Source organism: Ictalurus punctatus, chromosome 27 (genome assembly GCF_001660625.3).
Source record: "Ictalurus punctatus breed USDA103 chromosome 27, Coco_2.0, whole genome shotgun sequence".
Lineage (NCBI taxonomy): Eukaryota > Metazoa > Chordata > Actinopteri > Siluriformes > Ictaluridae > Ictalurus > Ictalurus punctatus.
Genome location: NC_030442.2, coordinates 2,057,170 through 2,071,932, shown reverse-complemented (window position 1 = coordinate 2,071,932; position 14,763 = coordinate 2,057,170). Strand labels below are relative to the sequence as shown.

At 37.3% G+C, this 14,763-nt stretch overlaps 1 protein-coding gene across 1 annotated transcript; it reads right to left on the bottom strand.

Moving 5' to 3' along the window:
* Positions 1-3,659: 3,659 nt before the first annotated feature.
* LOC108259420 (calpain-2 catalytic subunit) lies at positions 3,660-13,583 on the bottom strand. Its single transcript, XM_017458936.3, has 12 exons — positions 13,285-13,583; positions 12,928-12,997; positions 11,291-11,409; positions 9,698-9,831; positions 9,326-9,494; positions 9,092-9,172; positions 8,192-8,277; positions 8,015-8,089; positions 7,376-7,536; positions 5,452-5,609; positions 5,106-5,117; positions 3,660-4,443 (listed from the first exon to the last, which is right to left on the bottom strand). Exons 1-12 carry the CDS (start codon positions 13,510-13,512, stop codon positions 4,252-4,254), a joined length of 1,485 nt encoding a protein of 494 aa, XP_017314425.1. The 5' UTR covers positions 13,513-13,583; the 3' UTR covers positions 3,660-4,251.
* Positions 13,584-14,763: the final 1,180 nt, after the last annotated feature.

The following is a 14,763-nucleotide window of genomic DNA, read 5'->3' as shown; positions in this document are numbered from 1 at the left end:
AAGCATACTTTACACTCAACTGACTTTGCAAAGTGTCCCATTAGGACATGTATCAGTATGCATTTCATACTGCTTATATAAGCTTTCAGAGAGAATTTAAACAAATGTTCAAAGATATTCAAATAAATGTCACAGACATGCAGTAATTGATCATAACTTGTGATATCACAATATGCTATATATATATATATATATATATACAGTCTATGTATACACACACACACACACACACACACACACACACATATATATATATATATATATATATATATATATATATATATATATATATATATATATATGTATGTATGTATGTATGTATGTATGTATGTATATACACAGTCTCTTTTGAAAGTATTGGAACAGCAAGGCCAATTCTGTTGTTTTCGCTATACATTGAAAGCATTTGGTTTTGGTATCAAAAGATGAATACGAGACTGATACTTATTTATATCTAGACATGTTAAACAACTTAAAACGTGGCGCCTTTGTTGGCAGACCACCTGATTTATAATGGAGCAAAAGTATAGCAAAAGTATAAAACACTTAATATTTGGTTGCATATCCCTTGCTTGTAATAACTACAATAATCAATAAATCAAAAAATCAATAAAGATTAGTTAGCTCATTCCATAAGCAGCCATGCAAGCCCAAGCCATGACACTACTGTAATAATAAACTATGCCTCATTGCTGGCAATAAATAAATACAACCCCAATTCCAAAAAAGTTGGGACGCTGTGTAAATAAAAACAGAATGCAATGATTTGCAAAGCTCAAAAACCCAGCCTGCTTCTCTGATGGTATGGGGGTGCAGCATTAATGCCTATGCAATGGGCAGCTTGCACATCTGGAAAGGCACCATCAATGCTGAAAGGTATATACAGGTTATAAAGCAACATATGCTTTCATCCAGATTCCATCCCATCTTTCCTTCTGAGAGACTCTGCATCTCTAGGATACTCTTTTATACCCAATCATGTTACTGACCTGTTCCCAATTAAAATGTTCCTTTTTACTAACACTTACTTTCGCAGCCTTTTGTTGCCCCCTCTGTCCCAACTTTTTTGAGACGTGTTGCAGCTATCAAATACAGAATTACCTTTGTTTCCCTCCTTAAAACGGTACGTTTCCTCAGTTTAAACATTTGATATGTTTTCTATGTTCTATTGTGAATAACATACGGGTTTATGAGATCTGCAAATTACTGCATTCTGTCTTTATTGACATTATACACAGCGTCCCAACTTTTTTAGAACTGGGGTTGTAGATAAAAATTTGGTCTCTTTCGCCCTCTGGTGTAAGAGTGCAGTGTCGCTGATTGAACCGTGTTCTCGATGAATAATACGCTTAAACATTCAGTCAGAGCGTTTAAATGTATTTCTTTTTCTTTGCTCACAACATTAATTTTCCACGATAAGGCTGACAATTGTATAAAATTGCTCTAAGTTAATACACAAACTGGATCTAGGTCTGAGACAGATCTTGTCTTAATCTTGATCTCAAATATGATCAAGACAAAAATGACGATATCCCAGAAATAAAATTTGGAAAGACAATGAACAGTACAGTCATGGGAAAAGGAAAGTACACTGTCCTTCAGTGCTAGGTTTTTATTTATTAGAGCTTTTATAGCTTTTATTTATTGTCTGGGTCTCACCAACTTCTAGAAACAAACAAATTACCTCAGGCGGCAAAAAAAAAAAAAAAAAAACACAACAGATTGAAATATTTTTTTTAAATTTCCCCAACATTCAGAAACCAGGTGGGGGAAAATAAGTGCACACTATAATTCAGTAACATGTAGAAACACCTTTAGCAACAATGACTTGAAACAAAGCATATGCAGGAGCTTATCGTCTAAAGCTATTGATCAGGAGAGGGGTACGAAACATTAGATGTACTATGGAGCACTGTGAAGGTCATCATCACCACAGTGACATTACTAAGAACAGGATGTCTCCCCAAAATTGACTAAAGGCAGAGAAGAAAACTTCCCAGGGAGAAGTGTTGATAACACAACACTGGTAAAGAAAGATCTGATTTCTTTTATGACTTATAGCCACTTGTAGCTCAAGAGAAAGAGAGTGACTGTAAGTAAATATTAACTATATGTCCTACAGAGCACCTTGCTCCTGTAACATACCACAATTCATATTTAAACGACACCAATCTGAGTAGTTTTTATTTCATTTATAAGACTACTGTTGCTAAACTTCCCAACAAAATTACCTCCAAAACAACAATTTACCCTATACGAACCCCCAACAAATTTACTCAGAGATGTATTTTTCCTAATAAACATTCATCAAAGTTGCCATAAGGTTATCCAAACCAAGCCAATGAAGTTGCCAGATATTTCAATTCAACTTTGCTTTTCAACGTCACAACTACCTTAAAGACCAGAGACTTGGGCGCAGTGTGGAAATAAGGCGTGCAGGAATGTGAAAAAGTGCCACTGCAGAACCGCGTTTAAGTACATCCGAGTTCCCCTTTGGGTGCGGTTTCATCAGTCATGCAGTTAAGTTGTTTAGAGATCTTTCTAGAAGATTCGCTTTGCACCATGCCTAAGAGCACCTTTACCTGTCCGAAGAATCACTGAAATGCACGTCCACGTAATGACAGAAACAACACAAAACCCGGTGTTCAATGAAGAAATGAATTTATTATGAATAATATTTGCAATAAACAACCACACACAACACACACAAAGAAAGAAAAATTTTTGAAAGAAAAATTAAACGGAACAGCTTTATTGGTGTCAGTGTTTTATAACCTGGAGCTTTAATACAGAATTCAATTCACAGGTGGATTTTACAGAGGTCGCACATCCCATTTATGAACAATTTTAAAATATTAGCTGCTTTGATGCACTTGTTTACGGAGGCAGTTATTGTAAGACTGTCGTTTACCATAAACTAGACAGTCTACCGATCAAATGTAAGACACGTTTATTTATCTATTTATGATCCAGAACTTCTCACTACACACAGTAGACTGATTGATAGACAGATAGAGAGATATAGACAGATGGATAGACGTTTCAAACACAAGTCACATGTTCAACAGGATATTACATCACCTGAATTTCCTGAAGATCACGGGAAGAAGAAAAACAGGTTGTCTCGTTCTTTTTTTCTTCTTTATTTTTATGACTGGTATTAATAGACAAGGTTACAGGATACAGTCACACACAATATTGTTCTTAAACAATAAGTATAAGTGTTTCATCGTATAATATAGAAGCTTACACAACCTTGTATGTGTAGGTCAACAAGGAATCAGGCATATGCTTTCGAACAAACTTTAGAAACTTTAGAAAGAGTTATGCTGTGGAGGAATGGAGGAATTGAGCATTGTCATGCAGTGTGGCTGAATAAGGGAGGAGACAAAACGCTTTCTTTGCTTCACTATAGAAAATAATGCGGCTTCAATAATTGAAGGGACTTTACAACAAAAACAACCTGCGGTAATTTTACATGACAAGCCGCTATAGTTTTATTGATGATGCTGAGTGTGTGTGATATGTGTGATAAACTGGCCAATATTAACCTGTGGATGACTCCCAGTTAACAAAAGAGTAAAAAAAATCTCGACATTAAATGATTTATTGGTTAATTGGCATATATATATATATATATATATATATATATATATATATATATATATATATATAGAGAGAGAGAGAGAGAGAGAGAGAGAGAGATAGATAGATAGATAGATAGATATAATTATGGGTTAATTGGCATAGATAGATAGATAGATAGATAGATTGATTGATTGATTGGTTGATTGATTGATTGTTTGATTGATAGATAGATAGATATATTTGTTGGTTAATAGGCATATATATATACATATAGATAGATAGATAGATAGATAGATAGATAGATAGATAGATAGATATCATTATTGGATAATTGGCATATATATTTATTGGTTAATAGGCACATAGATAGATAGATAGATAGATAGATAGATAGATAGATAGATAGATAGAATTATGGATTAATTGGCATAGATAGATAGATAGATAGATAGATAGATAGATAGTTAGATAGATAGATATCATTATTGGATAATTGGCATATATATTTATTGGTCAATAGGCATATCGATAGATAGATAGATAGAATTATGGGTTAATTGGCATAGATATTCATTGGTTAATTCGGATATGTATTTGTTGGTAAATTGGCATGTATTTATCGGTGCATGGATATACGTATTTACTGATTAAATATCAGGCAGCCTACTTCTCTGAAAACACACGCAGCAGGAAGTTGGCCTCTTGATTCGACTCGAAGGTGGCTGGAACGATGACGTATTCACCAAGCGGAAGGTTGAAACGTTGACACACCTCGCGCATTTTCACAAAGTCGGATTTAGCCACTGGACGCCGCAGATCATCGGGTAGAAGGCACACATCCGGCTTTCCTTTATACTGCAACACACAGTGTGACATAGTGCATAAACATGCAGGATAGCACGAGTAACATTAAAGTACACACTAAAATATTTCTTTTACAAAAGGTCCTAAAACAGTCTTGTATTATTATAAATTCTAAATGGCAACATTTTATTAAAACCTTGGTACACAAACGATTGTGCATGAAATAAACTAAATTCCTTTCCTTGTGCATTTGTTAGTGTACCACAAAACCAGCAATGTTTAGTAAGTTGCAGTCTGCGTACAGCATTGAAGCACTACAAAGTAACAGAATCTGGTTGATGGGTGGATCTGTTGTCAGTAATGCTACATACCTTGCACCAAAAGTTTGCGGACCCCTGACCATAACTCACATATGTGGTTCTTCCACAAACTGTTGCCAGCATTGTATAGAATGTTTTTGTATGCTGTAGTAAAGAGCCCCAAACCAACTCCATATTAATGTCCGTGGTTCTGGAATGGGACGCTCAACAAGCACATATGGGTGTGATGCTCAGGTATCCACAAAGTTTTGGCCACATGTGTGTCACCAAGGTGGTTTGAAGGTAGAGGGGAATAGGACTGGCTTAGTATTTGTAGCATGCAGACTTGAGGTTCTGGAACTTGTCACAGAATACTTCAGACCAAACTACACCACATCTACACACGATACACACCTTATCTGGAACCTGAAAGGCAAACACACACAAACGAATATATTGCCATTACAATACAGAATAACTTGAAATGTTTATTTTCACCTCAGAAAAAAAAAGTAAGAACAACAGTGTGTTTCTACCATCTCAGCACAGCAAGGTTCAAAATATGACTAAAAGATAAAACCTATAGTTATATAACATCGCGAGAGTTCCTGTTTTAAAACAATAAACACAAATTTCCAATTTTATTGAATTATTTATTTACTTCTACTTCTGATAAGAACAAGACTTCTAATCAAACTAGCAAATGGTGCTACATCTATTCATTGTTATTGCGGTGTTATTGATACAATCAGGGTGTTACCTTGTAGATGTAGAAGCCAATGGAGTAGCCTTTAAATCCTTTTTGTTTTGCTTGGCGTGCATCTTTCTGCATCAGTGCCACAAGTACTGAACATTGTTTATCGCACTGACTGTCCGTGTCCAGCTTGACCCGAAACTGTGGGTTTGTGCAGAATTTAGCTGGAGCGAGCACAAACAACAACATTGTGTCATAAGATAATGTCACAACCAACCGTCACTGATTATATCTATACAAAACACAAGTTGCTGAGATGTTGTGTTTACATGTTATGGTTTAGTACCTGGATCTTGGTCTGTTTGTACATTTCCTCAAATGTCCATCCAAACTGTTCCTAACTCTGCGTGCTTCTGACAAAAATAAATGAGGTGTATCCCAGAACTTTCACCTCTTACTCTTGCATTTAGTTTGTTTACTCATTTCATTCGGGTCTTGTTTTAGACTTTATATTACTTCCTAATATTTAGTTATATCGTTCTTCAGTTCACTCTGTAGTCTGCTGCGTTTAGTTTTCGTTACTTACGCATTACTACACGTTACTCTAGTTTTGTTCATTGTTGTTAGTTTCTTCCACCTTTGAAGTTGTCCTAACCTTCTCATCTCTTTATTTACGCCAGAACAAAACACACACCTGTGTCTACAAATGGAGCGCTGAGCACAGTGACTTTACGCTGATGTCTAAAGACAAAGTTACTGTCATGTCACTGACAGGTACAATGTTAACAGTTTGCCACCTGTAAAGCACTTTAAGTGTATGAAAGGTGATATAGAAATAAAGAAATGATTATTATTATGTGTTCACTTATATAGTGCTTTTATCCAAAGCACTTTACACTGTGTCTCATTCACCCACTCAAACACCAGTGGTAGCAGAGCTGCCATGCAAGACTCTACCTTGCCATCGTGAGCAACTTGGGGTTCAGTGTCTTGCCCAAGGACACTTCGGCATGTGGAGTCATGTGGGCCAGGAATCGAACCACCAACCCTACGATTAGAGGACGACCCGCCCTACCACCTGAGCCACAGCCACCCATAGTAGTATTAGTATTAGTTGTAGTAGTAGTAGTAGTAATAGTAGTAGTAGTAATAGTAGTAGTAGTAGAATTGGTAACAGTAGAAATAGAAGTACTAATAGTAGTAGTAGTAGTGAAAGTAGTAGAAGTAATAGTAATAGTAGTAGTAGTAATAGTAGTAGTAGTAGTGGTATTAGTAGTAGTAATAGTAGTAGTAGAAGTAGTAGTAGTGAAAGTAGTAGAAGTAATAGTAATAGTAGTAGTAGTAGTAGTAGTAATAGTAGTAGTAGTAGTAGTAGAATTAGTAGCAGTAGAAGTAGAAGTACTAATAGTAGTAGTAGTAGTAGAAATAGTAGTAGTGAAAGTAGTAGAAGTAATAGCAATAGTAGTAATAGTAGTAGAAGTAGTAGTAGTAGTAGAAGTAGATGTAGTAATAGTAGAAGTAGTAATAGTAGTAATAGTAGTAATAGTAGTAGTAGTAGTAGTAGAAGTAGATGTAGTAATAGTAGAAGTAGTAATAGTAGTAATAGTAGTAATAGTAGTAATAGTAGTAGTAGTAGTAGTAGTAGTAGTAGAAGTAGATGTAGTAATAGTAGAAGTAGTAATAGTAGTAATAGTAGTAGAAGTAGTAGTAGTAGAAGGAGAAGTAGTAGAAGAATTGTCTGACACGTTTGGGGGCATTATTTTTACTAAAGTCTACAGTTATGTCTACAGTCATGTTGACATGATGTAAGCTACTACAGTAATATAAACCGTAAACAAATGTAACCGAAATACAGAATCATTATTATAAACAGCAAGCTAGGAAAATGGTACAGTAGTAATCCTGACTTAATCTTCCAAATGAAAATAGATACTTTTTAACTACCACATGCTGTAAAGTCTATCATCAGGCAAACTTTTGGGCCTGTCACCTGGGAAGTTACAACAGCCACCAGCCGTAGTGCCCACTTTCCATGCACCCTCAAACTGGGAAGAGTTCCAACATCCCAGATTATCATCGCATGGAGTGTCTGGAGTCAAGTTACAAATCTCAAGCTTTGAATATCGCTGGATGTAATCTGCATATGTCATCCTGAGAGAGAGAGAGAGAGAAACTCTTCAGTCCAACTGTACTATGGCTCTGTCTGAATCGCTAGAACTCTTGTCTGGTTACTGTTCTTATTAGTGGAAACTTATTGATTATGTACAGTATCTCACAAAAGTGAGTACACCCCTCACATTTTTGTAAATATTTGATTATATCTTTTCATGTGACAACACTGAAGAAATGAAACTTTGCTACAGTGTAAAGTAGTGAGTGTACAGCTTGTGTAACAGTGTAAATTTGCTGTCCCCTCAAAATAACTCGACACACACCCATTAACGTCTAAACCGCTGGCAACAAAAGTGAGTACACCCCCAAGTGAAAATGTCCAAATTGGGCCCAAAGTGTCAATATTTTGTGTGGCCACCATTATCTTCCAGCACTGCCTTAACCCTCTTGGGCATGGAGTTCACCAGAGCTTCACAGGTTGCCAGTGGAGTCCTCTTCCACTCCTCCTCATCCTTACCAGAACTCTCCATCGTCAGCTGAGTAAACAAGCTTGGCCTTATCCTCTGGTGAGACTTGATCCCACTCTTTAGACCTGAGGATGAGGACAAGATGGGTTATGTCCTCTTGAACATCATTAAACAGTGATATTTTTTAAAAACCCCCAAAAAACAGCGGACTTCAACTGACAGCTTACCTATCACTCCAGGCACCGCTCCACTCCATGTGACCCCAGGGATTTCTCAGACGAACCAATTCTACCGGACTCTTACACACTTGCACCTACAGAAGCAAGAAGGAACCCTCAGTATGTCTGGCGCCACTTCAGTTGAAATAACAAAAACAAAAAACTTTTGGAAAATACATTAATGTATTATAATGTACGATGGTCTTACAGACATTTTTCAATATAGATTTAAAAAATATATCCCATCCCTATGTTGTTTGTACAGTATATTGCAGCAATATGCACCAGAAGAGGAGATGAATCAATGGCAGGGTGATGCGATGTGGTCTGATACAAATTGGATTTACTGTTACCACTCCAATGTTTATCATCCATCCATCCATCCATCCATCTTCTATACCGCTTTATCCTTTTCAGGGTCACGGGGCCAATGTTTATCATTTCCCTATAATATCATATCACAGAAATTTGCCAACGCAAAGTCGTTCCCCTTCCCAGGTTCTCTTCACATTCACTTCGACACCCACTGGCAGTAAAGCTAGTAAAATTGCAACTACTTCCATAATTGACTATTAGTCTATTCACATACATATAAGCATATTTTTGTTACAATTTGTTCTGAAAAATCAGTGGATATTTCTCAAGACTCTAGGAAACCTAACAGCTGCACAGTGGTTCCTAATACACTACAGCATAACATCCTGTAACTATAACATGAATGAGTTTCTAGCTAGAAACCACAACTGTGCCACACAAAAATACGCTGATTTTTATTTGAAGTGAACGCCCTGTGCACTGCCAGCAAATCACCCAGGTTGTGTTTAGGGTGTAAGGGCAATTTTTGGAAATATCTATAAATAAATAAATAAATAAATAATTTGGTTGAGAATGTGTTTATCAGTGTCCGACCTGCTTTGCATCCGTGATGGAGTAGGCATGTGTTTTCACCAGACACTCTTTGGTCACGGCTTCTTTTTCCTCAGCGCTGGCCTGACAATTTCAAAGACAAAAACCCCAAACAATAATTTCACAACACATTCCAAAATGTTTTCATCTAGTATAGTATTATTTCTGTCTGAACTCCTGTAATAAAAGATATTCCTAATTGTTTTGGGCAATAAAGCTGCTACGTATATAACATACGGAAATAGACGTGCTCAGCAGAGAACCCCGACTCAGTGCTTTCTTTATGATGTTGAACAGGTTCACTGGGGCTTTGCGCAGCGTGTAGCACTCAGCGATGCCTCCGGTGAAGTCCTCATGGGCTTCACTGGAAAAACCTCCAATAAGATTCTCATAGCAGCCGTTCACCCTTTTAACCAGAGAAAAAAGGAGCTTTCAGAGCTTCTACCTCTTTATGTTACATCACTCAGTAACTGATATCCTACATTTGATCTTTTACAGTTTACAGTTATACTGATTTTAAAAAACCAAACAAAACAAATCCCCTTCAGATGATGAGGGAGTCATGAAGCAACAAGATGGAAGAGTAGAATACTAATATGCAAACTTTACTTAGCATAGGCCTTCTCCAGGAGCGGACTCCAGAATTCATTTTCTGCTGCCGATTTCACAAACAGCAGCTTTCCTTTTCTGGTGGGAAGCCTGTCATCGACAACAACGTCTACCCACTCACCGTACTGCCACAGCTGGGAAGGTATTGAAACACAAGCCATGTAAAATCACGCTGTGATGTACCAAAACCCCAAACACAGAATTTCAAATTACGAACAAACCAAGGCGAATCTAAGCAATCAAAGCTGTTTTGGGGGGGAGTGCATGCTCACTCCATTGAGATCTAACCAACAGATCAATTAGAATTGTAGCTTCTTAAATGATCTATTGATTCACTTTTTCCTCATAAGCAAGTGATCAAATTACTGCCAAGTTCAAAATGCTTCTCCCACTAGTTAATCTTGTTAATTTGTTTTATATACAATCCTAAATTTACAAAATTCGGTTTTTCCCTTTTCCTCAATACAACCTAAACCCCCAACACCCCCCCCCCCCCCCCCGCCCAAAAACATCTTATGGTTAATAAGTTAATAATGGTAAATACTATATATCTAAAATATCTTATTGTCATAGAAGATCGTATTCGATCTTTATAAAACATACATTATGAAGCTTATTTCTAATTGTTTTTACACCTCAAACAGATGTTGAACCATGAAATTCGGCACAGACGTAGATCCCGTACGGGAACAGGGCGCTTGTACTTTTTGGGAAGATTGGAATGACGGTCGTCACGTACGAATGCACCAAAGTGGGTTGATTGTACATAGGGTAGGGTAGATTTTATTTTTAGTCATTAGCTCAGGCAGACCAAACCACATTCACAGACATGAAATTCGATCAGCTTTACGGAAGACAATGACAAGTGCATTGCTCCACCTACTGAAACCCTATCAACCAGCTGAGGTTCCGTAGCAACTCACTAGCTACAGCCTACTAGTGGATCATACTGAAACTTACTAGAAACACCAAAGAAACCACCTGAGACCTAGCTACAACCTAGCAACCAACTGGAATTATATTGATGACTCCTAGAAACACCATCTCAACAACCAGCTGGGATAGCATTGTAACTACCAAGGATCACCCTAGCAACCAACAGAAATATAATAGTACCCACCCATTTAATGTAATTCAAAGGATAGGCTTACATTTTTGCGCTCCATGAAATACAGTACATTATTATTTCAATAATAACAATGTACACAATGACTTCTATGGTAGACTCTACAAAAACTAAAAAAAACAAATGTGTGTAATTGTATGTATGGTAAAGTTTTCTGTAAGGATACGTGGTCTCTTTGGTCTTCTTTTGCACGGCATTGTTTTGTAGAGTATTCTGTAGTGCCTGCATTTATTGCCCGTTTATTGTCATGTGTATTATAGTGTTTTTCTACAAATTGTAACTTTGGCCTTTTTTTCATTGTTGTAAATTTGTAACTTTAATGACGTTGGCTAAAACGTTGAATCCCTGAATCCTAAAAGTGTTTAGCAATCGTGTCCGTGAAGACATTTTCTGGTTTTTCCTTTCTGCGTTAAGCTTAACTGTATATGAATGAAGAGACCATAGAAAAATAAAACTGCATGATTTACCTGAAAGTGAAAAATGCCAGCATACTTATCCGTAAAGTTCTGTTCAGGATAAATCACACGTGCCAGAAGGTCTTTTTCCAGAGTGAGAGAGGCAATAGCCGCCATCAGCCAACAGTCGCCTAGAAGGGTCAAAGGTCAGTTGAGCCACTAGCTATTTAAACAAATTACCAGTCATTTTATAAGTCATTTTATAAGTACGTTAATGAAGCTTGTTATGTTAAAAGAAGCGACTTGAAATATATTAATAGCAATTTGAAATGTTTATGGGAATGACTTTGTAACAATACATATACTGTAGGTAAGAATTATGGAAGGAGTCTCCATTGTCAGAACTTGGTCACTTTTCAGCTGTGCGACTTTCTGGTTTTCTCCGTAAAATGTCAAGCTGCTTGTTTTTTTCCCCCCTGGACTTGTTAATTTCAAGAGACAGAAAAGAAGAAGCCGGTGGCGAAACTAATGATTATAACATGCGCACGTGATAACAAGAATTTCTTGTTTTCACCGCCGTTGCACAATATTAACCGCAACTACAAATGTTTTTAAAGCATGATGTGTTGTTCATTCATAAATGACAAAATTGAAAGTAAACCTTTGGGGAATAGAAGTGAAAAAAAAAAACCCACATCCAACTTTATAGAAAAAAAAAGATCTAATTAATCCGGTCGTTGATTAATTTCCTATAATACCATGCCCCATCCTTTTTTTTATTCCTTACATAACAGCAGCACTGACTGTAGTTCTGTCAGCAAGGCAAATCACAAGTTTACATGAATGTGCTTGTTCGAATACGTTATTGTTTCTACTTCACTTTTACTTCACAGGGACTTGTATGGCAGACGCTCATCATTAAAATGCGCAGTCGTAATATTATATATTGTTATGACTGAAAGGTGGTATATGTCCATCCATCCATGTTCCGTACTGTTTATCCTACACAAGGAGCCTGGAGCCAGCCCTGAGGGTGCCAACCCATCCCAGGGCACAATCGTACACTCACTCACACACCCATTCACACACTATGGACAATTCAGAGACGACAATCAGCCTACAACATATATCTTTGGACTGGGGGAGGAAATTCTTGAAGCACAGGGAGAACATGTGAGCTCCGTACACACAGGGCGGAGGCGCGATTCGAACCCCCAACCCCGGTAGGTGCGACGCAAACATGCTAATCACTAAGACATCATGCCCCCCATGGTGGTACATGTAATTATATGGATAGATACATAGACAGATAGATTCAACATTTCTTCGGCATAGCTTCAATATTTAACCTAGAAAATATTTATTTAACCTACTAAATATTTACATAGACCGATTTTCATAATAAATTGAGTATAGAATAAATTTAGTCACATAAATTGAGTAGACTGTCTCATACATAATACATCCTGACAGTTTTACAATGCACAGTTATTGTTTCCCTGGGCAAAAAAACCCCCCCAAAACAATAAAAACCTGTTCAACTTGTTCAAGGAGTTTCAGAACGGTAGAGTATGAAAACTTCAGGTTGAAAAAGGGAAGTTTATCTGTTTGAATGAAGTGTGTGTGTGTGTGTGTGCGTGTGTGTGTGTGTGTGTGTCTTAGGTGTCATAAGGTTTTTTGAGACCTAAATAAAGTGTGCATTTTCTTACCCAGATTTCCTTGGCAGATATCGGCACGTGTGGCTCCCCCGATGATGAACTGGGGTTTGGAGCACAACTCCTGCCAGACGAAACACACCAATTATAAGCACACGTTGCACAAATATGCTTCCTTTCCATCCATATGTGAAAGGCAACAGGGAAAACTTGACATTTATGTCGGATTAAGTAAGGATTTATGTATTACTGTGCGGTGCCTTTGACCCCAACATACATCAAAACATATTTCGATTACAGTAATCTGAATTTGATAATATTTTTCACGTTCATCAAGGTTACCTTAAGGTTTAATTCAAAAACCTTGTCGTAACTGCCCTAAAAAAGTCGTATTAATTCAATACCACTTACTCCAGGTCTTTTCCATTCCACCCCCTTGGTCTTGACGGAATCAGGTCCGAGTTCATTAAGGCCCAGAGACCTGGGTTCAGCGGGGAAATGAGGATCACAGAAGAGCTTCCTCTGTTTCTGGCACTGACTCCGGAGGTTCTCATAGTCCTGATTCAGATACTTTTTAGCCCTGATGCTAGCATCGCCCTGAAGTCGCTTGTCTACCAAATCGTTCCCCAGTGCTGACATGTTTCAGTCTTTTGAACAAGTTGTGCGTGAACAAATGTTTGACAACATGTTATTGTTGAAGTGAGTTTAAGTAGTTTTGGTTCTCCTCCTCGGAGGTGTGGTTTTACGAGTCACTGGAGATTGGGGAATTTAGAAAACAGAGTGCATTAAACCAGTAAGCTGCTTTGTGCATGACTTGCAGAGAGGATTGTAGAGATGAGGCAAGAAAAGACAAAAACAAAAACCCCTATGAGATTTTTCCCGAGATAGTGTTCCATAATATACTACAGTACCACATTAAAATACATATACAGACACGGAATGTTTTTGGACAAAAAACTTGATGGTGAAACCAGTACATATTCATTATATCAGAGACATTTATTAATTGTTTTTTTTTTTCACGAGTGAAGATGCTTCCTGACCAGTCACAAATTAAATGAAGGTGTACTGCGTGATACAAGAAAGCAATTAACGTTGTACTACATGTATAAAAATATAAAAATGTATCAAAATGATGGGCAAGCCCAGCTTGGCCTCAGTTTTTGTTCATGATTAGGGTGTGGATGGCAGGAGCTTCAGTCACAAAGAAGGCTTGTTTTTATTTTATTAGAAAGAGAGACTAAAGTGACATCTGCATTCAAATCTATGGGAAAGGCATCAGGTTGAGCCACAGTCCTCTTTGTTGCAAATTACTGAACAGAAAAAAAACAAAAACAAAGTAGGCCTAAGTACCTTTTTAAACAAACGTGAGTAAAGCACACTAACCAACAACATGTAAATGATTATATCTAAAATCAAAACAATCAAGCATGAATACTGTATATACTGGAGCATTTCAGTTTATATAGCTATAGGACACACACACACACACACACATTCTGCAGTAAAACAATGAATTAAATGTTAATCCTTTAAGATACAAGCTTGCCTAAGTTTATGGATAGCTCATTCCAGTATTGAGATAAACTGTACTCGTACACTCAGGTGCCCGCAGTGATCGAATTTGGTCTGATTTTTCTCCCTGTCACTCATTTTAAAATACAACAAGTTGTTAAACTTTGATTTTGGACTTTGGCCCCCTCACAATGGGTCATGTTTGCAGTCGAGTCGTTCACAAGAGTTCGTGAGAGGTGAGAGACTGGTTTGTGAGGATAAAACAATTATTAAGGCGACGTTTCCGAAGTTCTTAGGGTAAATCACAAGAGCCCGTTTTGATTAATAACTCACAGTTTCGTGGTTCTCGTTCACCTGGCATCAACAGAGTAGGCG